This window comes from Sebastes umbrosus, chromosome 7 (assembly GCF_015220745.1).
Source record: "Sebastes umbrosus isolate fSebUmb1 chromosome 7, fSebUmb1.pri, whole genome shotgun sequence".
Classification (NCBI taxonomy): domain Eukaryota; kingdom Metazoa; phylum Chordata; class Actinopteri; order Perciformes; family Sebastidae; genus Sebastes; species Sebastes umbrosus.
In genome coordinates, this window is record NC_051275.1 from 17,851,079 (window position 1) to 17,871,452 (window position 20,374).

At 42.2% G+C, this 20,374-nt stretch overlaps 1 protein-coding gene and 1 long non-coding RNA gene across 3 annotated transcripts in view; one reads left to right on the forward strand and one right to left on the reverse strand.

Moving 5' to 3' along the window:
- rsrc1 (arginine/serine-rich coiled-coil 1) overlaps positions 1-20,374 on the forward strand; it is a 132,545-nt gene that overhangs the window by 26 nt on the left and 112,145 nt on the right. For both annotated transcript variants that reach the window (XM_037775641.1, XM_037775642.1), the window contains exons 1-3: positions 1-154; positions 2,194-2,397; positions 5,577-5,702. The exon at positions 1-154 is cut by the window's left edge. In XM_037775641.1, the coding sequence (XP_037631569.1) occupies positions 2,210-2,397; positions 5,577-5,702 (314 nt within the window). In that variant the 5' untranslated portion in view covers positions 1-154; positions 2,194-2,209. The remainder of the gene's footprint in view (positions 155-2,193; positions 2,398-5,576; positions 5,703-20,374) is intronic.
- The window catches only part of LOC119491504, a 31,879-nt gene continuing 17,390 nt past the window's right edge, over positions 5,886-20,374 (reverse strand). Inside the window, exons 2-3 of the long non-coding RNA XR_005207624.1 lie at positions 8,808-8,913; positions 5,886-8,464 (exon numbers count right to left, since the gene is read on the reverse strand). This is a non-coding gene — a long non-coding RNA (uncharacterized LOC119491504). The remainder of the gene's footprint in view (positions 8,465-8,807; positions 8,914-20,374) is intronic.

Sequence of the window (20,374 nt, forward strand, 5' to 3'; positions counted from 1 at the left end):
TAATTCAAACCCAATGATGATACCAGATCAATCTATTGCTCTGTGTTTGATTCTCCTGGTCTAGACTCGATCGATGCTCTCCTGGTTCGACGCGTAGAGTCTGCTGAGCTGAGCAGTGCATGGCTGAGTTGTGGAGCTTCACAACGATTTAAAGGTGAGGAGAGGAGCGGGGCTTTTCCCATTTAAAGGCGACTTATTGTTGATTTTTCTACACTTTTATGTCTTTCATGTAAGGTTTACAGTCTGCAGCATGAGACGTGGTTACTGTTACACCACTAGAAGGCTTCAGAGTAAACAAAAACTAGTATATATAGTGGTGTTAGCACAGTTAGCCTGCTAACTAGCCTCCACACAAACACACATGTATCTCTTTTATATTGGCTGCATGTGCGACCACAGTGTTGTTAGAGCTGTAAAGGTGATTTATATTACACAACTGTTACTTCCCTCCATGTAATTGATAAGCTACACCAATGGTACATGTTGTATTAGAGAGCTACAACAGCCAAATCCCTCACTAGACCTGTATGGTTAAAGTAGCTAAACATGTTGTTTATAAGATAAGATAAGATATTCCTTTGTGGGGAAATGTGCAGTGTACAGCAGCAAAGGGGATAGTGCAAAAAACAAGATGCATCAGCTAACACAGTAAAAAAAAAAAAGAGCTAAACAAAGTGTAACAAAATATGAAGCATTTAAATAGAAGGAAGTATAAAAATAGGAGCAGTATATACAGTATTGACAATAAACAGACTATTAACAAAATTGCACAAGTGGAAAATGATATTGCACAGTCAGAATGAATGACTGAAATAACTAGATAAATACTGCTAGATATTCAGATATAGCTATTGCTAGATATTTATATATATGTATTCATATATATTTGAACGAGTGACAGCTAATAACCAACAAAGTAACATTAGATAGTGTGATCTATGAATTATCTGTCTCAAATAAGACAAGATAAGATAAGATATTCCTTTATCAGTCCTGCAGTGGGGCAATTTGCAGTGTACAGCAGCAAAGGGGATAGTGCAAAAAACAAGATGCATCAGCTAACACAGTAAAACAAAAAAGAGCTAAACAAAGTGTAACAAAATATGAAGCATTTAAATAGAAGGAAGCATAAAAAAAGGAGCAGTATATACAGTTTTGACAATAAACAGACTATTAACAAAATTGCACAAGTGGAAAATGATATTGCACAGTGAGAATGAATGAATGAAATTCCACCTGAAAATATTGCACAGTATGAATTACACCTGAGTAGTAATAATGATATGAATGAATGAATGAAAGACTTTATTTCGAACATAAAATAAATAAAAACATACAAAATAATAACAAACAAAACAAGAGTAATAGTGTCCAAAAAGAAGTAGGTAGAAGTAAAACTTATATTTCCCTACCCTTTCCTCACTTCTCCTCTAATAACTCATCATAGAATGATAATATGATATAATATAATATAATATATAAACTATCCCGGATTTATTTAAATCCCAAATTAAATATATGAACAGCATCCCAAGTTTATTTACAACCCACATATCCATCCGGAGTTAAAAAATAGACATAAACCAACCCTTAACACAACCCTTATCACAACTCTTCCTCAACCATATACCTCCCAAAAATATATTTTTTGCAAAGTATGAATTACACCTTAGTAGTAATAATGATAATGATATTGCACAGTCATTCCACAGTATAGTGCAGTTATTGTATGTAAGTGGTCTACTGGATGCTGGTTGTGGAGTCTGACAGCTGCAGGAAGGAAGGACCTGCGATAAAGCTCCTTCACACATTTTGGGTGGAGCAGCTTGTCGCTGAAGGAGCTCTCCAGTGCTGAGATGGTGTCCTGCATGGGGTGGGAGTCGTTCTCTATCATGGATGACAGCTTAGCCATCATCCTCCTCTCTCCCACCACCTCCACTGTGTCGAGGGGGCATCCCAGGACAGAGCTGGCCTTCCTGATCACTCTGTCTAGTCTCTTCCTCTCCGCAGCCGAGATGCTGCTGCCCCAGCAGACCACTCCATAAAAAATATGTAGAGAAATGTAGTATTGGCTTTGTTAAACTGTTTACTGTGTTCACGTCGATACTGTAGGTTTAGATTTTGTATCAAATTGTTGCTAAAAGATGTCAGAGAGCTCACCAGTAACCCTACTCTTGTGTTTTGTCCTGCCAGCTGAGAGTCAGCCAGCATGGGTCGGCGCTCGTCTGATAGCGAGGATGACAGTCGGAGCAGGAGGAAGAAAAAACAGCGTCGCCGGTCATCCTCCTCTTCCTCTTCTTCGTCTTCATCCTCCAACAGCAAGGTGGCAAGCAGCCGGAGTAAAAGGTCTAATCGCCGGAGTCGTTCTCGCTCCAGAGACAAGGACAAAGACAGGAGGTGAGAGTGCGCAACAAGCTCTATTTCTCTAATAATCACATCTAGTAGGGATGAGGACTGAGTAGCCTGTCCTGCTGAAGCTTCCTTGAGCAAGACCACATGTTATAAAGATAAACAGACAGACTGTGTTTCATCTCCAGGGGTGCTGCTCCTAAGTTTCACAGCATCTCCTATAACTTAAATGGCTCATCTTCTCTGTGGATGCAGAAGCGAATCAAAGGTAGAAAATATTGTTTTTGCATTTCTTGTCTTTTTAATGTTGCCTCATCATATTTCCTGTGGCTTGCTTTCTTTTTACAGCTCATTAGAGGCTAAAATGTACGGTCCCTGTGGAAAGACTAACCCTCTGACTTTGCAGCCGCAGTCAGTTTAAGTTGTTAAACTTCAGGAGTTTGATGTAACCTCATTGAAGCGACAACCCAGTTATTGTTGAGTTCTCACCATCACCTAGTTGCTGTCAATATTAAAACTTATTGTCAGTATATTGTATTGTCGTCTAATAGCTTTACTGCCAATATTTGTCTGATATGCCTTTTTCACAGCTCTGTTCTATTCAAGTATCCCAGTAAGCTGAGACATTGAGCCAGCATGCAATGAAGCAGCTAAATGGAATTCATCATCATTAATTTTATTCTTTATACCTGTGCTTTATTCTAAAGTGAAATGTAAAAAAATCTGTGAAAACGGCCTAGTGTGGAGTTGGCATTAATGTGTTTTTAAATGGGAAAATAATGTTTTTCTATAGCTTCAAAAACATATTTGTGAATCCCTAGGGTAAACCCATGTCGGTAAAGAATGGAGGGATGCCATTACTGAGAAATAACTCAAATAACTTTATTTAAAACACAGAGATCACAGAAAAACTTGTTGAATTCTGATTTTGAAGTTACAGTTGTTTAAATTTCAGTTATTCTGTTTTCAATGGGGCCTCAGTAAGAATACTGGCTGGTATTAATGTTAGTTGTCCTTGCTCAGGATAATTGAAGACACCTTTCAGGATGGAATATTTATTCTCAGTAGGATCCCCATACTGTTTAATGAATGCCACATAAGGACTCTGCTAAGACCCAGATATGAAATGTAACAGACACATTTTTATTGAGCCTACACTTACTAGTTGGTCATAAGGTTTTCACAAAAATGATATGTATGATCACTATTATAAAAAGTGAAACTAGCACTTTGACTTCTGTGTTTTGGCTACAGGTGATTTGATTTTGGAGATGAAACATTGCTAAAACATTTAGAGTAGACGTGGCTGTTTTAGATGGATCATTTTGTGTCCAGTCTCAGAAAAATGAACAAAATCTGAAGGTTACTATCTTATATTTGTTTTATAAGCTTCTCCTCATGTTTCCAAAATACCACACTTTGTTATTTAGCAGTTTCAGAGGAAGGGAGAGGTTCAGTAATAATCAGGCATCTTTACAAGTGGCTAGTGGCTGGACCTGGCCTCCTCCATCCATCCACAGCTGCCACTGGCTGTGTGTGGCTGTTCAGACAAGGCCAGTTGATGGTAATTATTTATGAGGCTTGGTCAAGGTCCATTACTGCTGATTGGAAGTCATTGCCTGTCTGTACGGGATGGGGCTGGTTGGGCAGCGTAAACCCTATGGGACTACAGCCCCTCATCTATTAGCCATACATTTTGATCAATTAACCAAGGACCTTGTGTGTGTGAAACTTGTTCCTTAAATAGGCTCATATGAAAGAGGACACACATTCTGTGGCATTTTCAACCTGCATACATACTAAAGAGACCTCACATGTGGTAAAACAGAAGGGTGCTGACATTGTGACCACATAATTAACGTGTATGTGTAAAGAGAGTAACTGTGTCCATGGCTATGTGTGTGAGATACAAAGCGTTAGCAAGACGGGGGGTAAAAGTGTGTGTGAGTGAACGAGAGACATGAAATCCAACCTGCGAGGTGTTGTATCCGAGGGAAAAGCTTCTGCGCTAACCGGCGCTTCCCGCTCCCATGTGTTCGAGCCATTATGTTTTTTATTACGTTACACTCGCGCAGGCTTCTGAGAAAATGTGTGAGCTAACGCCACCTTCCAAAACCCCTCAGCTCACTACTGTGTGTGTTTTCTTCTGTGTAATGTGTGAAGTGGTTGTACGCGAGGGCTGTGGAAGTTATTTCATAAGGCCCCGCTCATGGGATCCAGCCTTTGGAATACTAATGGATCTTTCCTGCGCTGCTCTAAGTGGTACAAATCTGGTTTGATAGTTCAGCCTCTGTGTTATTTGAATTGCTTTCCCTTTTTCTTCTCTTCTCCTCTATCTTGCAGAGCTCCCATAGGACCGTGTATGTGTTTTTTTTGTGTGTGCTAAAAAAAAAGATTTGGGTATTTTGGGCTTTGGTGAAAGAAAGGAAGAGATTTTAAATAATGAATATTGCTCAAACTGTTTGCGCAGTTGAAGAGGGGGGTTTCTGCATTTACATTCACCCCCATAAATGCCTCCTGCTACATGATATCAATAGGAACGCGGTGTGAGTGGTGTTTGGAAAATAGACGCTGCACACACTGCTGTAGCCACATTAAAGAGCAGCAGAGCACCAAAGGGCCCCTGTGGAGGAACTGTAGGGCAGCCCGCATGGTCTCTGCTGCTCTTGGCCGTAGACGAGTGTGTTCTCTAATGCAAAGTAGCCGTCAGCGCTGCTCATAGTAGGTGAGGTTGTCTGGGACACTAGGGCATATTTGCTCTTGAAATGAACAGCAAAACAAATTAGGGATACAACATTCACTTGTGCAGGAGAGGGAAGAATTTCAGATGATGATTTTGAATGAACATAGAGAATAATAGAAATGGTGCTTGTTGTGGCAGAGTGGAGCATAATGGTGAAGTGAGGAGGGAGCTGATATGGAAAGTGTTTGATTTTGGTTTTGTATGTTTGTTTTATGGATAGTAAGAGAAACTATACAATGAAGCTGAATGACCATGGTAAAATTAGAAACAAATGTATATTCTCAGCGATTTTGAGAACCACATTTTTTCCACGAACCACACTGGGCATTCAGAACAAATTCACATATTTCAATGTTACCCGTTTTCCAAAATCCCCCGAATGATTAATTGTCCACAAGCATGCTGTCTGATTTATGGTTTGTTTTAAGGAACCTGCCAATAACACAATTGAATTTGTATGTGTTTTTGGTCCGCGTGCTTCCAGGATAAGAAGACGTTCCAGCAGCAGTTCGTCTCACAGTTCGTCTCGCAAGAGGAGGAGGAGTCGCAGCACAGAGAGAGAAAAAGGGAGGAGCCACCGCTCACACAGGTCACGCAGCCGAGACAGGAGGTAACGCCCACACACACACACGCACACACACACACACACATACACACACACACACACACACACACACACACACACACACACACACTTTATTTTTCACTTTTGCCTGTGAATATTTCATGATTCATTTCGTTGCTAAGTCTAACTCTAGAACTCAGTATTGTAGTTTTACTGACAATCTTGTTTCGATAAATATGTATTTAACAATATTTTTTAACGAGGCAAGTTTATTTGTATAGCATGGTTCAACAACAAGGTAATTGAAAGTGCTTTGACAGAAAGACATTAAGAAAAGATATAAAAGAAACACACTTATACGATTTTAAAAAGAGTGAACAATATAGAAGATCAAAATAAGTTAAATTAGAAAGCCATATGTTTTATTTGCACTGAAGACGGAGTATAAAATACCCGAAGAGAAGGAGTGATGAACGATGGCTACATCATTTAGGAGTGACAAAAAAGTTTTTCCTTGAAGTGCTCTTTGGGTGTTTGTATTACAGATGCCATCGCAGACTTTTCTTATTAAAAAAGCAATAAGACTTTTGGAAGTTTACTTCAGTGTAAACAAACACATCGTTTCGTATTGATGTCTTATGTCATCAGACGGAGCCACATGGAAACTTGCGTCTCAGATCTGGATTAGTATGTTGCGTGTGCTTCGTACTCGTGTCTCAGTTTGTCCTGACTATCTGTCTTACTGTGTGAGCCATTAATGAAACACTCGGAGAGACAGCAGGTCAAATTTCAACACCAGTTCAATCCTTTCCCAAATCTCTTCTGGCAGCGGCTCTCCTTTCACTCATTAATGCAATTAAAACATCATTACCCATACATACTTTGTTGAATTATTATTGGTGTAGCTCACTCGTTTTTTTTTTTGCAAAGGAATAACTTATTCATGCGAGACTAATGTGTACACACCTGCACCACACGCACACACGCACACACGCACACGCACACACACACACACACACACACACACACACACACACACACACACACACACACACACACACACACACACACACACACACAGAGTCATAGTCAGTATCCCTTTCAGAAACATAAAGGCAACGTCTCTGTGTGTGGTGGTCCATGTCATTAGCATAGCTAATCTGGTGCTAATGAACCAGTAAACTGTGCTGTTTTTAAATCCCTCACACACACATGGACACACACACACACACACATAAAAACATGCACAGACGCACAGTTGAAGAAAAGGTTGTCATAATATATGCGCGAGCAAGGCCCTTTGTTTACTTGTGTATGGCTGTGGGGGGAGAGCAGAGATCATTTTAATCACAAAGGAAAAAGAGTTTTAATATCTTCATTACAGACGTGTCAGGATGAATGGATGATGCAACAGAGACGTTTTGACATAAGAGCGGTTGATGGTGCCGTAAAAAGACACCGCACTTCAACCCTCCAACCTAATGTTCACAGAACATTTTGTGGCTTCAGAACAAGCAACAAAATGTCCATGTTGCACGGTGAACTGAAACCATTTATGGAGAGAATTTTGTCCAAACAGTTTTCACACATTGTCTCGCTTCTCTCTGTGGTACAGCGGCAGTCACTCACAGCGGCACCGGTGATTAAAACATCAGTCGAAAAATGGCATTACTGGTGTGGTGCGAGATGAAGGTTGGAGGGGATTTGGGAGATTTAGAACTACAGTCGATGACATCGGTGTTTACAAACGCTGTACTGTGATTAGGAGGGTTGCGTTGTGTAATCGGCTTAGCGGTGAGCGAGGAGCAGGTGGGTTGGGCTGGTGGTGGGAGTGCGTGGTGGGGTGTTACGAGGTGGAGGCGGTGTTGGAGGTGGGGATGTGCAAAATGATGGCATTGATGATGAATTTATGCAGTTATGTGATGGCAGCTGCAATTTGTGTCTGCAGAACTTTGTCGTCGGCGGCCACATGTGCACTCCTTAGTATAATGCCGTGGAAATTTTTGTTTTGTCGCATAATAAATGGGACTACAGCTGAAATGATTAGTCGACTAATTGATTTATCAATCGACAAAAAAAGTATCAGCCACAGTTTTGATAAGCGATAATCGTTTCAGTCATTTTTTAACCAAAAACAGATAATCTTTGCTCCTCAAATGTGAGGATTTGCTACTTTTCTTTGTGTTGTTTGAGAGTAAACTGAATCTCTTTGGGTTTTTGGTCTATTATTTGGAATAATAAGCCATTTGGAGAGGTCATTTTGTACTCTGGGAAAGGCATTTTCCACTATTTTCTGACAATTTATAGACCAAATGATGAATCTATTAATCAAGAAAATAACCATAATATGAATTGATAATAAAGAGAATATTCATTTTGATGCCCCTAAATGAGAGAAATTAAGGCAACTTATGTTAAAATCCTGCATTCAAGTATTTTCTGCAGTACTAGGAGCGACTGTAGTGTTAAAGTCCTGTACTATACAGCTTTGTTGTTGGATGCTGCACATTCTGCATCCACTGTGGTTGTGGAATGAAAGCAGGTTGGTGTGCACAGGTGACTGTCATTAGTCAGTGGTGTGTGTATGTGTGTGTGTGTGTGTGTGTGTGTGGATGAGGCTGCCTGAGCTGGCTGAGAGGCTGGCTGATGGATCAGAGGAGCATTGAGTGGACAGGACCTCATGATTGATACGCAGATAGGATATGAGGTGCTGCCTGCCACCCCCACCCCCAGCCACGCCACGCCAACCCGGCACCACCCTCAGAATATGAAAGAGAGGAACAAGAAGAGGCCGAACGGTGCTCCGACTGGAGAGAAGTTAGAAGAGAATGGAAAAGTGTGAAGAGAATAGGTTGAGTTAGTGCCGGAGAGGGAGAGAGCGGAGAAGATCCTGAAGGAGGAAAATGAAGAGGAGAGACAAAAGCGAGCACCGGGAGAGAGAACAGATAGGCCCGAGAGAGGGATATTATTCAGAAGAAATGAGAATAATAACGTCTGCATCGGAATATTGCAGGGGAGAAGATTAGGACCATAGTGGGGCCGTCGTGGGTTGAAGGGAGGGGATATTATTACCTTCTTTTCAATCTCTCATGTATAAATAAAAAATAAAGAGATACATGAAATAAGAATAATGCTCCATCATGTGTTTACCATCTATCGTTGCTTCCTCCTCCTCTCCTCTCGTTCTCTCTTTCTCCTTTTTTTCCTGCCCTCAATCAGAGGAGGGCCGGGTCCCCCAGAGGCAGTCAATCTTGCCCTGAAATGTAAAACAGACAAGAGGAGCAGATTACCTATTTGCCATTAATGTTTATTCTCTTTGATGTGAGCAGGCATATCAGGCTGTGAGTGAGTGTGTGTGTGTGTGCCTGCATGAGGTTGATTGAGCGTATGCATGTATGTGCAGATTTGCGTGAATGCATGTTCACGGAGAAGTGTGGGGGGGGGGTGTCACGGCCTAGTCCGCTGGGGGAGAGCAGAGCGGAGCATGGCAGCAGCAGCGGCGTACAGTGATCTGATGTGTACCCAGTTCCCCAACAAAGACGACGACGCAGCCTCTCATCACAGCCGGATCACAGGCACGTCTTTAGGTGAGCTCGGCGGAGCGGTGTAGTGCTGCGCTTTCATGGGCGTCCACAGCAGGGGTTAAATGTGTGTGGCTCAGTCAGTCATTCTGTCAGGCCTTCATTCACTTAACAGTTTCGCTTTAGAGGCGCACGGAGGAATGGCAGGTGCGACAAATCCACCACTTGACCCATCAAAGAGAAGCTGAGCTTTTCATTCATGGGTGGATATTCACACATGTGTGCATGCACTCACATAGGTGAGCATATACCGCAGGGCATACACACACACACACACACACACAAATGCTTACATTTTCCTCATGAATATTTCAGGTGTGTGTTGTTGAGTTAGCAGAGCAGAGTGCTAGCGTCAGGGTTTAGCCCCTGCTAACACTGGAGCAGCTTCATCTGAGGAGAGTAAGACTTCTAATTATCTGTCTCTCTCCTAGAGGAGATAGATAGAAAGCTAAATCGCCATGCTAGGATAGCAGACCGGAGTCAGGATTGTCTCAGTCCACCCCGGAGCCACAGAGGCCAGGATGAGTTCAGCTTAGTTAGAGCAAGGAGAAAGGACTGTGGATGGAGCCAACACAGACAGTAAGGGGCTGCATCTTAAAAGTTACAAAATGTGGCATTTTATGGCTCACTTGTTCAACCTGATATCACGCCAAAGCGTGTAATAGACCCACCTGTCCACCATAGGATAGTGTGTCAGTGCCACGTTTAGCTTCGCCGAGGCGTGAATATTACATGCATGTATGAAGGTGCAGTACCAGTTGGGGGCAACAGAACCACTTAGGTTTAGGCAATAAAACGACTTGGTTAGGTTTAGGAAAAATGTCATGATAGGGCTTAAAGTAAATATGTAAACTAGGGAAAATACGTACGGAAACAACGTCACATCCGTACGGAAAACACGTGACAAACGTCACTACAAAACATCCAAAAAACGTCACTAGCATAATCTACAAAACAAAACACCGGTCTCGAACACTGGTCTCCTGGTTGAAAGTCCTGTGTTTGATGGACACATAGATATATAATAATATTATTATAATTATAATGATAAAAATAATAATATTTTATATATATGGTTGACCCATCCACCTCCCCTCCTGCCCGCCATCAGCAGTCTTTCTCACTTTTTATTCTACGTCACTAGCTTTTCCTAACGCCTTTTTGTGCGACTGGGCTGACCTGCGAGAACGGATTACATTAGATATGGTCTACTGCTTCAAACGCTGACATGAAACATAGGATGTAATAATAATAATAATAATAATAATGAGTCACTTAAGTGATCCCCTTAGGCACATTCTGGTGTCCTCCTTCAGAGAGGTCAGAGGTCAGAGGTCAGGGTTGACTAAAGACTTGCACCCAGAGCCAGCTAGTCTCATTGCCTTGGACTTTTGGTTATGAGACAGTCGACCACTAGGCCACCCTGTCATGTCTCGCTGCGGCTAGAATGAGGTAATCTAGATGTTTTAGCTCCATAGCTCTGCTTTCTGCACTGGAGATCACAGAAGGACTCCAGTCCTGTGTGTGTGTGTGTGTGTGTGTGTGTGTGCGCAGGGGTTTGAGCGATGGCCTGGTATTTATTTCACACAGCAATTTTTCCCCCGTATGAGATGAGGTGTCGTACATCTGCTAGATAGCTTTTCCTGCCTAGCACCGACACGGAGCGCGCGCAAGGTCATCCAGGCGGCTTGGGAGAACGGGGAGGGTTGAGGTGAGGAACTGAGGGGAGTGGAAAGGTCTTAGAAGGGGAGGAAAGCGAAGGCAAGGCAGTTGAGTGCAGGAAGACCGAGGTGGGGTGAGGGAACTTTATTGTGGGCGAGCAGTGTGGCCTCCCAGCTTTTCATTGCACCTGGATCAGCAATTCCCCCGTCAGGTGACAGGGTGGAAATTATTCTGCGCATTTGTGTCCAACATATATTTATTCACACAGCTTAGACCGTGTGTGATGTAGCAGGTGGTTTTGGGTGTCGCTGGCTTCATAAGGGAAACGGCCCTGAGTGTGTTTTGAGGACATGACAAGTGGAATCTGGTTTCCTCAACAAAAACCGCTTGCCATTATGAGAGAACCATAAGGAATGGTGGTGCTGATGGATAGGAAATAAGATGAGGAAGAATGCGAACAAACCCTAAATCCTTTTTCTTCTTTAAGTCGCAGTATCTCACTTAGTGTTCTCGCCGTTTTATAGTGGTCTCAGGTTAGTCTAGAGTATACTATACTGGAATTTAAGAGCGGGCTCCTGGCTGTTTTTCATCCATCTGTCTGTTAACCCGTGGACTCTCAACATCTTTTTCTTGCCCCCCTTCCACAGGATGACATTCAGCCCTTTCTTCCTTCTTCCCCTATTACCGGACTTGCAAAGTGTTGATTTAAACTGAAAGATGACCTGGTTTAGTTCGGCTGCGTCTTCTCTACTCCATAAAAATCAACATGCTTCCAGTCGTGAGATCTGAACGCGTTTGTTGTTGTGTGTATCTCTCTTTCCCCCTCTCTCTCTCTCTCTCTCTCTCTCTCTGTCTTACTCTCTTTCACTGTGTTGTCTTTTTTATTTATCTGCTGTAAAGGCCAGTCAAGCGCTGCTCGGCTTTGTTGTCAGAAACCTTTATTTACCAAAGGGAGGAATAAGTGACTGACACAGACAGCCTCTTTCATCCGCGCCTCGCCGCAAGCAGTGTTCCCCTCTACCGCCAGAGGAAAACCCCCCTCCCTCACCCCTCACTTCTGCCAAGCCGTACCCCCCTCCACCACCACCACCACCACCCCACTCCACCGAACTCCTCCATCCTGCAGGCTCACAACACACTAGGCCTCTCCCCTGGGTAGCAACCTAGCTGTACAGTCTGCACTTTGCAACACACACACAAAATTCACCTCACAAAAGGCATCACACCGGTCCTCTCACGTGGACGATCAAATGAGGGAGTTAGTGGTCCCAAACAAAGACTAGCTTAACATCAAAGTGATGTCCCTTTTCTCTTTTTATCCATCTGTTAAGCAAACTGAGAGCAGTGACACTTAAATCCTGTTATGTTATGTTATGTTATGTTATGTTATAGCCTTGGCTGGAAAGATAGTTGCTGTGCTTTTAGTCATTGTGTGAAGGAGGAATCTCTCGGGTATCAGCTGCCGAATCAGTGCGTCAGAAATGACTCTAGCACACTGATTTGTGTTTAAATCAGAAAGTGATATCAAAGAACGTTCACACTCAAGAGTTCATCACTCTCATTAATAAGCTCGTAAAGAGGAGTAATTCTGTATTTCCCACAACTCTCAAATTTTGTAATACAGGGAAAACATCATTACTGTGGTTGCATTTCGGATGATGCATCCAAACAGCTCTTTCTGCAGACATCAAAGGCGTGTGAAGTCACCTGTGCATGTAACTGGTTAAATTGGTAGGTTGTTAAATGCTCATACTGTAGCTATTAATCACTATAAAGATGCAGAGAATCTCAATAGTGCCTAATAAAAGGTAACAGCTTTTTTTTCCTAGTCATTTATATCTTTATTTTCACGCTTTTGAGTGCGGAGGTGGAAAGATTAAACCCATTTTCTATGAGAAGATGAACTGTGTTGTTATAAGCATTTAAAGGTTCTCTATACGATATCCAGAGCATTAATATAGCAGCAAACAAGAAAATGATATGTAAAGATATAGAGGTCTACCTGAGCAGAGAATGAAGTCTCTCTCCCTCTGGGTGTGTTGTATTCAGAGTTTCTCCGTGCTTTGTTGACATAGCCGGGCTGGCTGTATGTGCTTTTAGTGCATGTTGGTGCATGTGAGCGTGCCCCACCGGCTAGCTCATGGCCGCCACTCTGAACTGCTCTCATACAGCGGTTATAGCCGTTGCAGAAGCGTAGCACCCATCCTCCGGTCCCCCCCCCCCCCCCCCCCCCCCCCCAGGTAAACACTGTTTGAATTGTTGTCATTGTTTTCACTGTCGGCTGCTAGCCGCCGGCTCAGCCGTCACCATGTTGAGAGCCGTGTGGAGACAATAGTAATGCTCCCAATCTCGCATTTAGCACCTTTAATGTGTTGGTAAAATAGACAAATTAGAAGAAATCTTTTTTTGTTTCGTTAGTTTAGTTTAGTTTTTTGTTCTTCATAACTTTATCAGATGGCCACTCATGGTGATATACCGGTACACAAGAGTGAGACACACTTGTTTATAATTAGCATTTAATGTACTGGCTCATAAATAAAAATGACCAGATAATGAGCTGTGTAGTTGGGAATAGGGTGATTTACTAATTAAATTTTTCCAAACATTGCAATATTTGAAGATTCAGTGTTCCCAAAATAACTTTAATAAATTCTTATTACAGTATAAGTTCTTTATGTTTATATAGGTTTTTGAATTTAACAAAGGTTGCCTAAAAAAAAAAAGTTTTTTGAAGTTTACAGCTCTAATCATTGACAGCGCTGGGTAATTTCCTTTTTGAAAGCTGTTTGAATGAATGCAGAGCTTTGTGATTAATTTAAGTATCATAGAGAGCGGACTAGTTACTTTATACGAAAGACAAAATGTGTCTGTTTGATGACTGAAACCCATTAGAAGTTTGACACCCCCACTGTTATTTCTTTGGTTGAGACACACGTGCAATGTTTTGCAAATAAAACCTCTATAATGCCAAAGACTAATACATGCAATCAGCCTTCATTGTGTTCACTTTATGACAGTGAAAAGCCTCATCCGTCTGGCCAGACCAAGAGAAAGACGGAGACAGAAACGCTTTTAGCTCTGGCATAGGAAAATGAACACCAAATGTATCTCTCTCTCTTTCCATCCTGCCTTCTCTCTGTCTCTCTCTCCTATTTAAGCTTCTTGAAGTTCTTCCAAATTGGGTTTTAAATGCCAATTAGGAGGTTGAATGTAGTAAAATAAAAGCAAATGCAGGCAGGATGGCCTCACCTTCTGGCTGGTTAGGCTTCAGAGAGAGCCGAGCCGGACCTTTGGCTCCCAGCGAGGCTTTGAGAGAAATATCCTGCCTAATGAACACATTAATTAGAACCATAACTATTTATAAGATGATAATTAGAAACGAAGGGAGGTAAACTGGGCTTTTCCTGCAATTAATGGAGGATTAATTACGGGAGCTAATGAAGTGGATTTTTGAAACGCGTGGAGGTGAAGTACAGAGATGTGCAGCTCGCTTTGTGATCACTGGCATAATTATTTTCTCCAGCGCCAAAGCGTTTGAGGCCCTGGTCCTCGCCGGCTCAGGCCGGCTAATAAGCATCATTGCATCGTTATATATGCACTTAAAAAGACTTGCCACTGAAATGACTGTCTAATTATTTCTAATTGGCAGGCCCTGTGTGTTGTCATTGAGCTGTTTGGAGCCGCAGCGGAGCCCTGAGTCTAATAACGCTCTGGGCGGAGAAGGAGGGGGGAGAGAGAGATAGAGACAGTGATACATAGAGAGAGAGAGAGTAAAGAGGAGGGGGGGTCTACCAGTTGCCTGCTGCTCATAGCCGGACCTGCACATTACCCCCCTGTGCCACTCGCCCAGCAGGACAGCGGGTCCTAGAATGACGCCCGGTGCACCCAGAGGTCACCTTGCCAAGTAGCCGATTAGCAAAGTTTTATTTTATCTGTGCTTATTCCCCCCCCCCTTTTAATTAACAGCTTCTGCTCTTAATTTATGCACAGATAAACGCCACCGTCTGTCCACAGTTCTTCTTTTCACTCTTAAACATGCTACACACACACACACACACACATACACATACAGAGGGAGGTATGTGCTGCGTGTGATTCAGTGGCCAGGTTTTGAGCCAGTCCGTAGAGACGCATGCTAAGAGAGCATGCATGGACAAACCTCAGTCAAGCTTGTTTACCTTGTACTCTACTTATGCTCTGGCTCAAACCATATGGACACCGTCGTTCTCTGGGACTCAGAGGAAGCGTATATAGTTGGTCTTTACAATATGCTGGCACAGTCATATTCAGACTACTTAGCGTTGACTTTTTAGCACTCATTTATCAATGGCTTTATCAAGTAAATATGTTTACAATAGATTTACATTTTCATTATTTGAGGCATTGATCTCCATTTAGGCTGCGGTTATATTCACATGTTTTGAGAGTGTATGTGCTACGAGAGTGTTTGAATGATGGCCTAGGATTATGTGTGTGAGCACCTCACTTAACTCGTCCTAAGCAGAGCCATGTGCGTCGTCCTGCCAAAAAACACTCCTTCATTCCTCCTCTCCCTCGCGGACAACTTGAGAGCAAATTGCCAGCTAATGGAACCACTGCCTGCACTTGTCAGTTCACTTTGGACAAGCAAAGGAACCACACAAACACACACACACCGACACACACACACAAGCATGTGGTTTCACTCACACGTTTAGTAATTTATTTGTGGAAAAAGAAGAGAAAAATGAGAGAGAATGGCAGAGAAATGAAACAAGGATCATGTGCGCCTTGACTGAAACCTTGACAATCTTTTTGAAAGTAATGAAACACTTTCTCAGCATGCGCATGAGTTTTTCTATTTGAAATTTGTCTTCCTTTTTTGTTCTGTCTATCCATTCGGGGTTTTGGCAGAGTCGAGGACATGAGGATGAAGTGGAGATAGATGGATCGCCCAAAAGGATACGTGGCCAACTGTCGTATGATTGGCTGAACAAAGAGCAGACTTCTGTGACTGGTTGAACAGAGAGCCCGACGTCGCGATTTTGGCTCGAAATCAAAGCAAGAAAAATGTAATTATTTTAAATGCAGTCAACAGTTTTGTTGGAGTGGAAGTTTGCCAGATTTCTCTGTAAACTCTGTGGGATATTGACACTCGGAAAAAGTGGGATAACAAAGCGTGCGTCGCGTCTCTCAAGCGCTACTGCAGATGTGTAATGAAGGACATCTATGCCATCACTGTAACATGTGGCACCATTTGGATCCTGATTACAACAGCGCATAGCAAGTCAAATCAAACTATTGCCATTCCTACTAAAGATTAAAAGTGTTTAGATTAAAATATAAAAATAAATATAAAAATATAAAATAGATACGAAATATACACATATATATTTTTATTATACTTTCTTATTTTCTTATATATATATATATTATAATTTGTATTTTCTTATATATATTATAATTTTTATTTTATTATTTATATATATATTTTTTACTATATATATTTTATTTTATTATAAACATATTTAATTTTTTTATATTTGACTTCTTACTCTGTGCATGGGACATGTAGACCACGAGAAGCGACAGATGTAGTGAGAGGAGAGGGTTTTTTTTTCCCTCAGAGGGTGGAGTGTTTTCTCTTTCTATTCATTTCTTGATCTCTCTTTCTGCATTCGTCTCTCTCTCTCTCTCCCTCTCCTTGTTCAATCTTGACAGCAGTTCTTTAAAAAAAAAAAAGATTTTTAGAAACTTCTTTATGAGACAAGCCTCTGTTCTGTCAGAAGACAACTTTATGTTATTCCACTGAAGAGGGGAAACTAATAGTTTTTTACAGGGCGCTATTCCAGTTGTGTCTTGGGTGTTTAATTAAGTGTAGTTTCCCTTTAGTAGTGGAATGTGTGTCTGCTTTTTGTCGGCCCGTTCCTCGGTGCCTTTTACAGTCCACCCACATGGTTTGTCTCAGCGTTTATGATTTTTCTTATACCGGAGTTGTGAGGTTCCTAAATCACTTAAGCACACGGGACCAAGCAGTCCACATTTAAACAATAAAAGGCTGTTATGCTAAGGGCCCTCAGATCTCCTACCACTTCATAAATACATGCGTATAAAAGGCAGAAAAATACATCTTCCCTGACCAGAGAGAGAGGGAGAGCGAGCGTCTGAGAGCACACCTGCTAATTGGAGCCAGCTTGATGTGAAGCACGGCTGTCTGCTCGGTCCTCTCCATAACTCCCAATCTTTTCCTTTTCATTCTCCCCCTTTTTTGTTACCCTGGTTGCTCTTGACTCCCCAACTTTTTTTTTTCTTCTTTATCTTATCGTTACTTTTCCCTCCATAGCCTCCTGCTGTCCTTCACCTATTGTCTCCCCTTGTCTAGTGTTGCACTCCCTCTCCTCCTCCTACAGCTTTTCCTCCCTCCCTGCTTTCCACCCTCTTTACAGATGGAGGCAATGACAACCAAAACAACTCTCTCCTAACTCGGCGTAACTAATTGTTCCGGGCCATGATGGATGGAAGAGAGGAGGAAAAAGTGGGTTTCAATTGCGTGAGTGGCTGTGAGCGAGTTGGCAAGTTAGCACCTAGTCTAAGCGTGACCTTCACTTGACCTTGTGTCTGGGCTGAGTGGCTGAGCCCGGGCCCCCCTCGGCTCCAGCTGCTAATGGGTGTCATGTCGAGCTTCGGCTGCACGGGAGGTCAGAGGTCGCTGGTGCACACCAGACGGCCAAGTTTAGGATTGCGATGAGGAGGCTGAGTGACATTAGGCATATGCGCCAATGAAGACGCCGGGTAATCAACACAGGGGCATGCGGCGTCCATGCACATAGACACACATGGAAACCACATCTTGCTTCAGAAAGTCATCTTTTCCCTCATCGTTGGCTGGCCGTTGTAGGTTCATATAGATCTGAGGGGTCTGTGAAGGCCTTTGAACTCTGCTAAATGACTTGACCTTGTGCCTTGTGGCTGTAACCGTGTGTGTGTGTGTTTGGGTGGGTATGGATAGAGGAGGTGGGGGGGCGGTTGTGAGTGGGTGGCCTGCATGGGGTCTCATTTCTGCTTCACAGCATAGCAGGGCATTGCAGACGTTTGTGTTGACGACTGCTAAATTAAAAGCAAACTGAAGATTATGACAAATCTAAACATTGCTTTTATGAAGCAGAGGGGGACGGAGAAAAAACATTTCTGCGAATCTTTCATGCTCCGTCTTTGCTGTGTTAATTGTGCTCACAATCAGCTACTTTGCAGCGAATCCTTGTGTGTTATTTAGTGTGTGTGTGTGTATTTATGTTTCTGTGTGGGTGTGCATGGTGGATGACTGAGTGTGTGTGTGAGTGTGTGTGTGTGTGCGCGTGTACCGTGAACCGAGGGAACAGATAATGTGGCTGCTTGGAAGGAGGAAGCAGCTTGGGAAATGATTTCAACAGCTCTCATAATTAGAGGAATATCATAAATTAAACTTGTGTCTGCCGTTGCGTTTGAAGAGCACTCAAAAGTAATAAATTCTGGATGGTTAACATATTTGCATTCCATTCAGCAGGCAGCGTCAGGCAGGAACAGCTGTTTTCCACGTCTTTTGGCAGCAGGAAATGCACATTGCTCACTCAAGGTGCTTTTAGACACATTGAAATGGCAGAAAAAAAGAAAAGTGACTTTTAACTTGAACATGAAGCTGCTGCTGTGTGCTCTGTCACTGGAAATAACTCGGCGGGGAACAGCGCATTAATGAAGTTCTTCAAATATGGATCTTCTCACTTTCAATAGGCCCGTTTCTTTTTCAATCTGTCTATTGCTTGAAAAAGTCGACTGGCAAGCTTTTTTGTAGTCTTTGTGTGTATGTGTGTGTGTGTGGAAAGGGAGGGGGGGGTTAGGGAGGCTGGATAGTGCTTAAATCTAAGGTTTTATCGTTACTTGATAGGTAGTACCACCAGCGGTGGGCTGGTTAAAATCTGGGTAAAGTAAAATCAGAGATTTGTTTCTAAACACATTATACTATATTAGAGAATAATTGCTGAAAATGTGAAAAAACTGAACTATATCATAATGAATTGTGGAGTTCGACTGTTAAACAGTTGTTTTCCATTTTTGTATTTAGGATTCTTTGGGTGGATGACGCACTGGACCATTAGAATAACCTGCAAAATCCATAAAGTTTTTACCGACCGTCCTGCCCGGTCTGTCTCCAGTCTTCGCTGTGTGTCATTCGGGGTGCACATGAGAACGTGCTGCATTCATGTTCCAGGACTGGATTCACTGGCCAATCACAACGGAGTTAGTTGAACTTGTGCTTAGGTCATAGGCTCTGCCATAGCCTACTCCGGCTGTAAAGCGATGGATAAATTCTTTTGAGCATAACAAACCCTGCGAAATGACTCGTTTCACTATCACAATTTGATCCAATAACATTTGGAAAATCTAGAAGAGCCACGCAATTGATTTATCTTATCCCCATTCAAGTTAGCAGCATATGGCTAAGCCAGAAGTTAGCTGTCTCGGCCGGCGGAAGTCTCTAGTACGCATGCTCTGCTCATAGAGCGGTTAACATTCTGTGAAAGTAGCGCAGCAGTGTGAGATGTAATCAACCCTCACTCGCGATTGGCCATGATTTCGGCGCCTTCAGCGGACACGCCCTCCCCCCCCCCAGCGTTTCAGAGCAGAGAGTACTGCTTATTTTTTCCACGATTTTGAAACCAAATATTCTATACTTGGCGATTTTTTGAATCATTCAAATTTAGCTGGGTGTAGTGAAATAAATTGTAGATACAAAGAAAAAATACCAAAGATTTTAAAATCAAATCTTCCAAATACCTTTTTAGTAGTTATAAAACCTTCTAAAATAAGTTAATCAGAAAACTCCTATGATTTCTGCATTGTATTTTTTTAGGCCAGTTTAGGCCAGATAGCACCGCCTATACGTTTTTACAAATTGTATATGGCACCATCTCTCTCTAGTCTATCCAACATTACACAATTAATATTGTTTAAAGGCATATCGTGATTTCAATTATTGTGATTTTAGTTACAATTAATAGTGGGATCAGTCCTGAAACCTCTGAGCTAGCCTCTGCTCCACTGGCTTTTGTTGTCCATGTTTGTACTTTTTCATAGACAATTTCTCTCTCCGGCCTTTTTGAAAAGCTGAAACATGATACTGTCCATATTTTAAGCTTAATGGGTGTACTGTCTTCTGCTGTACTTGCTTGTGGAAGCTGACTACCTCATCATTTTACAAAGATTGGAATATGATAGGGATAGTGCACCTATGGCAAACGCTGTAGTTGTTAAAATAATTTTGTGAAAAAGAAGTGACAAAGTGCTCAGATTTTACTAGGAAGCACAGTTGTAAATAGCCATTTAGCTTAAAACAGAGTCCCATTTCAGCATTTCAGAAAGAATAATGAAAAAGGACAAATATATTGTAAAATGGGTAGTGGCACAGTATCAATATAGGCTCTTTATATTGACATATGTAGATGAACACAGTCAAAATGA